This window comes from Poecilia reticulata, linkage group LG16 (genome assembly GCF_000633615.1).
Source record: "Poecilia reticulata strain Guanapo linkage group LG16, Guppy_female_1.0+MT, whole genome shotgun sequence".
Taxonomy (NCBI): Eukaryota; Metazoa; Chordata; class Actinopteri; order Cyprinodontiformes; family Poeciliidae; genus Poecilia; species Poecilia reticulata.
The window spans coordinates 6,632,123-6,640,329 of NC_024346.1; the positions used below are offsets into that span (position 1 = coordinate 6,632,123).

General features: G+C 40.9%; 1 protein-coding gene across 1 annotated transcript in view; it reads left to right on the forward strand.

Annotated features, from left to right (window-relative positions):
• gabbr1a (gamma-aminobutyric acid (GABA) B receptor, 1a) overlaps positions 1 to 8,207 on the forward strand; it is a 97,145-nt gene that overhangs the window by 11,958 nt on the left and 76,980 nt on the right. Inside the window, exons 5-6 of the mRNA XM_008431060.2 lie at positions 1,043 to 1,228; positions 2,857 to 2,874. Coding sequence (XP_008429282.1) covers positions 1,043 to 1,228; positions 2,857 to 2,874 — 204 coding nt within the window. The remainder of the gene's footprint in view (positions 1 to 1,042; positions 1,229 to 2,856; positions 2,875 to 8,207) is intronic.

Genomic DNA, 8,207 nt, shown 5'->3' on the forward strand with positions numbered 1-8,207 from the left:
GCATCGTGCAGCATCATGCAGCTCAGTGCAGCTCAATGCAGCTCAATGCAGCTCCGTGCAGCACCGTGCAGCACCGTGCAGCATCATGCAGCTCAGTGCAGCTCAATGCAGCTCCGTGCAGCACCGTGCAGCATCGTGCACCTCAATGCAGCATCGTGCAGCACCGTGCAGCACCGTGCAGCATCGTGCAGCTCAATGCAGCATCGTGCAGCACCGTGCAGCATCATGCAGCTCAGTGCAGCATCGTGCACCTCAATGCAGCATCGTGCAGCACCGTGCAGCACCGTGCAGCATCGTGCAGCATCATGCAGCTCAATGCAGCATCGTGCAGCACTATCCTGGGTTTTATCTTTAATTATGCAGATTTTGTGAAAGGAGAGGATCTTGAAGAATCGTTAGAAGGTCCTGGATTCGTCCAGCTCCTCCTCTGTTCTGGTTCTTCTCTCCGGAGGAGTTTGGCTCTCAGAGCTTTTGTGAAACAGGATTTTTGTTTTCTCTGCTTATGTAAGAGCGCAGGCTGCAGTGTGTGCTCACACAGTGGAGCAAACCCGACAGCTAAACTGATTTATTTTCCTCCTCTCTGTCAGGCAGTCAGACCAAAGCAGCCGAGCGCCGCTGATTTCTTCCTCCCTCCTGCTAACTTTGTCGTCTTCCTGGCTTTGTTTCTGCGTTTCGGCTTAAATCCCGTTCATGAAAGCTGACAGGAGCCCAAACCTGGAAGCCAAAGCTGTTCAAATCCCACAGGAGGGAATCGTCTGAACTTAGAGGAGGATTTCCCTGTTTGCTCAGTTATATTCAGCGTTTACCTGCAGCCTGTTTGAGTTTTCAACCAGAGGTAGAGCCTCTCCAACAGCCATCGCTGTCCGTCCACCGTCCATATTAGGTTGCCATGGTCACCAGGCAGCGTTCTGGACAATTAGCTGAGAAATGCTGTCCAGCATAAGAAACATTTCGTGTTTTTTCTTCCTTCGCCTCTGAGGAACTGATCAGTGGAAACATCCTGTAAGTTTGACCTCCGGCCTTCTGCTCTGCTCCCCCTCAGTGCTGCAGTGCCCCAAGGTGTGGACGTCCCTGGAGAACGGCAGGGTGACGGCGCGGCCCCCGGGGCCCCCGGTGGAGGGGACAGTCCTCCACTACAGCTGCAACTCCGGCTTCACCCTGGAGGGCAGAAACATCAGCCACTGCACCAAGCTGGGCAAATGGGACGCCCCCAAACCCACCTGCCTCTGTGAGTGTGTGTGTGTGTGTGTGTGTGTGTGTGTGTCAGACCACCATAAAGCTTATGTTTACATTTGAAAGTATGATAATGAACAGGAAAGCAGCAGCTGTTTGATAACATCCTGACAACAGATTTAAAACTCAGAATTCCGATTTTTTTCCCCGACTATGAATGCCCCACAGATCCAAAGCTAATTCATAAACCAGCACTTTAAAAAATGTTCAGTTAGCCTCTTCTGATGAGTGAGTTCAAATAAATATTTAATAAATTCGTTATGGACATTATTGATCCATTTTTGATACTAATGCTTCAAACATAAAGAGTTGTGTTGTGACGCGCCTCACTGCTCTCTGCATCATTTTATTTATACTGAACCAGAAAGCTCTGATATCTGGAGAGGTTTAGAGTGAATAAAATAATAAAATAAACATTTAAAATAAAATGAATGCAGAAAATCAGCAACAAATAAACAGATCAGAAAATAAATAGTTGCTAATTTACCTTTTGTGTCATCAAATAAAAATAAAATCCACAAATGATTCCAAAAATAAATATGTAGTAAAGTACAAATACATGTAACATAAAATGTATTCTATAAGTTTCATAGAACAAAACTATAAAACTTATAGTTTTATCCTGTAAATTAAGAATAAAACTATAATAAAAAAATCTGATCAATAATAAACATAATACATTAAAATTTTAGATATAACTTAATAAAACTATTTGAATAAATTAAACAAACATTTAAAATAGTAAAAATCTTTAAAAAAAATGATTCCAGAGCTGCAAACTCTGGTATCATTTTAATGTTTTATTTTCACTACATAATAAATTAACTTGATGGCATTAAACATTTAAAGTCAATAATGTTAGTTTCATCTTTATTATGTATTAATATTMTTTCATAAATCCTTGTTGTAATATTAATGAACATATTAAAGAGTTTAGAGTTAAATACAGCTCCTCCTGCTTCCCTCATCAACTGGAACATCAGGCACCTGCAAACACCTGCTCTGGCGGCCGGTTGCTAGGCGACAAATGATCCGACCAATCAGAGCGTGATCCTCTGAGGGGTTTGTCTGGCAGGTAGCGGGGAGGAAGAGGAGAATAGGAGGAAGGCCTCGGAGTGAATGAATCCACGAAGACCGGAAGTTGGTGCTTCATTCACAGACAACAGGCGGCAGATGGCTGCCGGAACGTTCCGTTCCGATTAGGGCAAATAAATGAGGATTTATGGGCAGAAAGAGAGGAGAACGATGAAGGAAATGTTGGTATGGTAACCAGTCGGGTTGCTATGGGAATGGTGGTTTTTAAGGGGATTATCGGGACAGCTGGAGTGAACAATCCTGCACAAATGTTAAGATTCTCATGAAGCTTTATGGTTTAATTTTAGATGCAGATTCAGGATAAAAACTGACGATTAATTTCTCATTATTTCATCAGGAATAGGAGTTTTTTTTTTAAACACGTTTCTGGGACACATTGTGAAGCAGTTGCATAATAATTGGCCTCCTGGTAGATCTGCTCCACATTAATCACTCTGCTGCCCCCTGGTGGAGCGGATGAGACAAGGCTGTTTTTAATGCTGAGTCATTGATTTCTACGTTTTTCTTCTTTCTGTTTGCTCACCCAAGATGACAGAAACTACACAGGTAGGACTCTTATTATTATTTTAAAACACTATTTTCTAATGTATATTGATGCAACATTTAGTTTTTTTAATGTGACTTTTATTTGAGTTATCATTAAATTAGAATATGCTTCTTTTGCACTATTGAATGTTTTTGTTATTAAAGAACAACTTGATTTGCTCCATATTTGGTCTTTGACCAAAGCATCAGTAAATTAATGGGGGAAAAAAAAGAAATTTCTTCTGGGAAATGTGTTTTTCTCTCCTTCTCAGAAGAGATAACTATAATCTTATTGTCCCCCAGTTCCTGAAACATTATTATTATTAAAGTTTCATCTCCTGTTTGCCTGAAGCGACTAACTGAATCCATCATCTGCTCAAACTTTCTGTAGTTCCAGAATCACAGCTGATGAATCTGATTCTGGACAAATCTCATAAAACAAACTAAATTAGATTTAAAGACAATCAAATTGCATCAGATGGGGTTTCTGACATGGTGATATGCCCAGGGTGGGATGTTTTGGGGGTGGCATGAAGCCTCTGACCAAGAAAAGAAAATCTAGTAAAATTTAAATTGTAAAAAAAACATTACAATTTAATAAATTAAAACAATTACATTCCTGCTTAGTTTAATCATTGGTGTTTAACAAACCATTGTCAAAATCACACATTTTAGCATTTTGTTTCCTCTATATGTCATTTTTTATTTTTATTTTTCCTCTCTTTCTTATCGCGGTGTCTCAGTTTTAAAGTTCCTCCAGAAACTCTAGGAAGGTTCCTGTTTTTATCAGAGCTGCTGCTTTAAATCTCATCTGAATCCAGAGCTGTGAAGTAACTGTAGTTACATTAACATTTTCCTAAACATGTATATTTAGGAATAATTAATTGTACTGTTTAGTTTTTCTTGAGTAATATTTTTATGAAGTATTTCTATTCTTGCTTGAGCAAAACATCTGGATCCTCAGAGAGTAACTTCACTGAATGAAGAGGAAACAGACAGACAGACAGACAGACAGACAGACAGACAGACAGACTCGCCTACAGCGTAAAGTCAGACTGCTGCTTTGTGCAAAATGTTTGTTTTTCTAAATGTTTATTTTTTTTACCTGCTGAGTCCTTCAGCAGCCGAAGTTTTAAATTCTGCTCTAACGTAGTTTATTTGCTTCACAGACTGTAGTAGTCAGCTCCATGGCTGTTTTTAATAATTTGGGAAAGTGTTGCCTGAATCTGTTAATTTGAAATTATGGTATCTTGTTTGGACATTTTTGTCAGTCTGACGAAAATGTCCATTTGTCGATTTTTAAATATCGAATCAGATATTCTGACCAGGTATTCTGTACTTGGTAACCTTTTAACCCGATACTGTTTTACTCTAACTTCGGTATGTTTTTTTGGGAGATCATATCTGCTTAAATCGGATAATTATAAGGCAGAGGCTGCGGTCTGTGTTGTGGCCACTAGAGGGCAGCAGTGATCTTCTGGAAGCGGTGAGTCCTGAAGAAGTCTGCCGCTCTCATAAGAGCTCTGGAGGCTCTGAATCTTCTCACTTGCTGCAAGAAGAGACAGAAGCTTCTTCTGACAGCTTTTCCAATTAAAACCTTTTCAGCTGAAGGAAACGAGATTATAGCCCAACCTCTGAAGTTCGGAAATAATTTGAGAAAGCACTCTGCGTTTCCTCTAAATCCCAACCAGCCCATTACATGGGGGACATAATTGTTCCGCCCAACTACTCCACAAATCCTTCTGATATCACGGAGAAGATTAAAAGTAATTTGCTCATTAGTGGGGGAGTATTTTCAGTTTGGTTAAATTAATTCCCCCATGTCCTCTCTTAATTGGAATTTCAAAGTTTTAATGGAAATTGTATTCTTATTAGTTTGTTGCTGATCATTGAAGCGGCACTACAGCCACAGATATGAAGAAGGCAGCAGATATTTCACAGTTCTCACTCAGAAGCCTGGATTCTGGTGGTCCGGTCCGGTTTGGCAAATCAGAACTTTTCCTCTGGATTTAAAAGCAAAAACATAAAATCAAATAAAACAGATGATTCACAAACGGAGCCAAGAATGTTCCAGCTTCTGTATGCAAACGTGAAAAAACAAACATCATCCTGTTAGATGCTCCAAACTTCCTTCGATCAAAGCAGAAAATTCTCCTTTACTGATTTCTTGCTCCCAGCTGCATCGTCATCATCCTCACACCAGACCAGCAACACGTTGGTCACACATTGTGAAGAAGTCATAGATATTTATCGGTTTCTTCTCAGCGTATGGACAGAAAATGAGTTTAAGTTTAGACACTCCACACCAAGGCAGTGCAAGAATAGCTGCAAGTCTGTGCAGAAAATGTTTTAGGAAACTAACATCTGGCTGTATTTCGTTCATGCCTCTTAAAGGCGTTTCACACCTGACAGTCTGGTAGACTCGGTTCTATTGGGAGCCAAAACTGCAGCGTTGCCCCATTTTCAGCTGCGCTTCACTTTCACACTGCACAGAGTCAAACAAACCTTCACGAAATGAACACCGTCAGACTTTTGGAGGCTTCAGGATTTCTCTCCTCTCCTGAAGCTCGACTGATTCTCTCTGCCAGGCTGAAATCAAAGTAAAACTACAAACATCGCCTTCAATCAACAGTACAAGATCCATCCAGTCTGTTTTCAACCAAAGCATGTTGCACTTTGGGCAGCATGTGGATACAGATCCTCCAGTTTCATACCAAAATGTTTCCAACATGAAACTCTGATGACGGTAATGAACGTCTTCAACGCCTGCTTAGGTTTTCACACTAAACATTAATGACGATATTAAACCTGAAAGGGCCCAACATCGACTCAGCTCCAGACTGAAAACAAAACTGAAGGAACACCTCTTTGTTGTTGTTGTTGTTGTGGCGCCCCCTGGCGGCTGGGGGCCTCCGTAGGGTTCAGGTGGGAGATGAAAGGTTTTTGGCTTTGATAGAGTTCTGGAAATTTTTAATATAAAAATAATAATAATAAAAAAAATGTTTTTGAAGTTTGTAACCAAAGAAAGATTCTTCAGTTTCTGTGGAGTCCAACTTAAATTCTGGAGCAGGAATACGGAATATTTGCATAAATGGCCGTTTTTTGAGATGAGCAAAAGGATAAAGTAAACATTAACATGTAGAGTTTGGCGCAACAGTGACGTCACTRGATGYTWGGTGACGTCACTGYCATTTCTACCAACCCCGTCAGCAGAAAACGACTGATTGTTTTGGATAAATCTTCAGCTCTCGCGTGCCGTTGATGTGGATTTTGTCGCCACCTCGTGGCCTAGCTGGGGTATTTCAACGTTTTTTATCAAAAACGGACAACAGAAAGTTTAACATTGTTGTAATCAACATTTTTACAATATTTGCTCAATCTGAAAGCATTTGGGTCTTTAAAATAGTAGAATATTTATAAATATTAACTAATTACACATCATTACTGATTCCTCCACATTGTTTAACGGTTCTAAGTAAAACGGAGCCGGCCCAAGGTATTAGTGAACTAAGGCCTCCCCAATAATCCTTCGGTCTGAACACAGACTGCAGATCTAAAATTTTAACGAAGATGTTAATGTTTTTTATTTTAAAAAGACTGTTTTTTGTTACCATAGTAACGGTCTGATGCTATGAGTTTAGTCTGAGCTCCAGCATGTCGGTGAATAATGACCAGTGATTCCCATGGAGGTCGGCTGAATGTGCTTCTCCTCCCTGATCCCAGTGACTTTGGATCGAATCGCCTTTTCTGACGCCGATGTCCTTGAATCAGATTCTGCTCAGGTCCCTGTTTGACCTTGAGCCGGAACCTGCCCAGCAGCCCATGCAGTCCTCTCAGGGCGAGCGCCGAGATGAGCGAGCAGCACTGAACCCACAGCGCAATCTTGGCTCGCGACTTTCTCACAGAAACTTTGGAAATGTCAGGCAGACTCGACAAACAGATAATTAACAATACGGCCGCGGACTGCTTCCACAAATAGACATTTCCGAGTGTCGTCTCTGCGCTGACCTCCCCCTCGCTCGGTTCCAGCTCCTCTCCGTGTGCCATCACCACCCACYTACTGGCTCCTCAGCAGGAGAAAGGTTAATACCCTCTCCTGTCGCTGTCGGCGCTGCCCTGCTCTCCGGATCGGTGGCAGGAAGACTCTATATTTGCTCCTCTGTTTCACTCGATAACTGCTGCAGGTTTGCAGCAACGGAAACATAAAAAGAAAGCAAATAAAAAGATGTATATAATCAGCTTATGTCCAAGAAATGTGCTGCTCATGCAAGAAGAAYAAGCTTAAGATGATTTCAGTGAATAATCTRCTAAATGTTCAGATGTGGAGCCTGAAAGACTCAATCTTTCCTCTTTTTCACTTCCCATTAAGRGAAGTTTGCAAATTAATATTTATTTTCAGGAATTGATCCATGATAAATTACAGCAAAACAAACATCAGTTTGATTTTTTAGAAGCCTTTGAGTTGGTGTAGCGCCACGCTGCCGTCTTTGTGAGCGGCTGCTGTTCCTCCATCGTCTCTGGGAGAAACGGCGGCGCTCAGAGGAAACGCTCTCACTGGGCATCAAACCTGCGGCTGCGCTCCCGTCAGCAAAACGCTGTCAGTATTCAGCTAATGTCAAAAAAAGAGCAATTTTATGATTGTGTTGTTTCCAYTAAATAAGAAATGCAAATAAAATCACATGCGAATAAGTTTGTTTACGCAATATAATTAAAAAACAAGCTGTGACATCATCATCCTACCACTTCCTGTTGTCTTCTTTGTCTTTTCTGCCAGTAGTAACACTTGACTGCTGATCACATGACTCCTRWKAMRAAAARMASSWCSWYYRYWKYWTTKYWRMAAMAMYAMTWWTKWTSAYMMCWCMYYRMKGWRSWAMAAWRWWTYAWMAWWWWTTYWTTTTTYKYTKYKTTKTTTWWWWWRKYKKWTTTYTMMAKTKRSSKWTWKCTCCATAGTGTCGATATCKCTCCAACAGCATTAAATGAATAAAATATCTTGACATGTTATTTTTAATGTTGTGCTAGCGGCGTCAATAAAGACACTTCCTGTTCGTCAGAATAAAAGCACTTCCTGTTCTCTCTCATTGCTGACCAGATCGTTCTCTTTGCATCTCGGAGGTTTTCTGTTTGGCTGCTGATCAAAGATGCTAACCCAGTGATGCCAAGTGAAGTTTTACATTTTTGCGGAGCTGTTAAAATTACTGCCTTGTTTTAATGTATTTATTTTGAAGAAGCCAACATGAGGCGACTCCTGCATGGTGAAGGATTTATGGCGGCCTGAAGCCGTATTGACCGATCTGACCTGCTGCTGCGTCGTTTGGTGACTTTAGACCCGACTTTCTTCTAACTCAAAAATA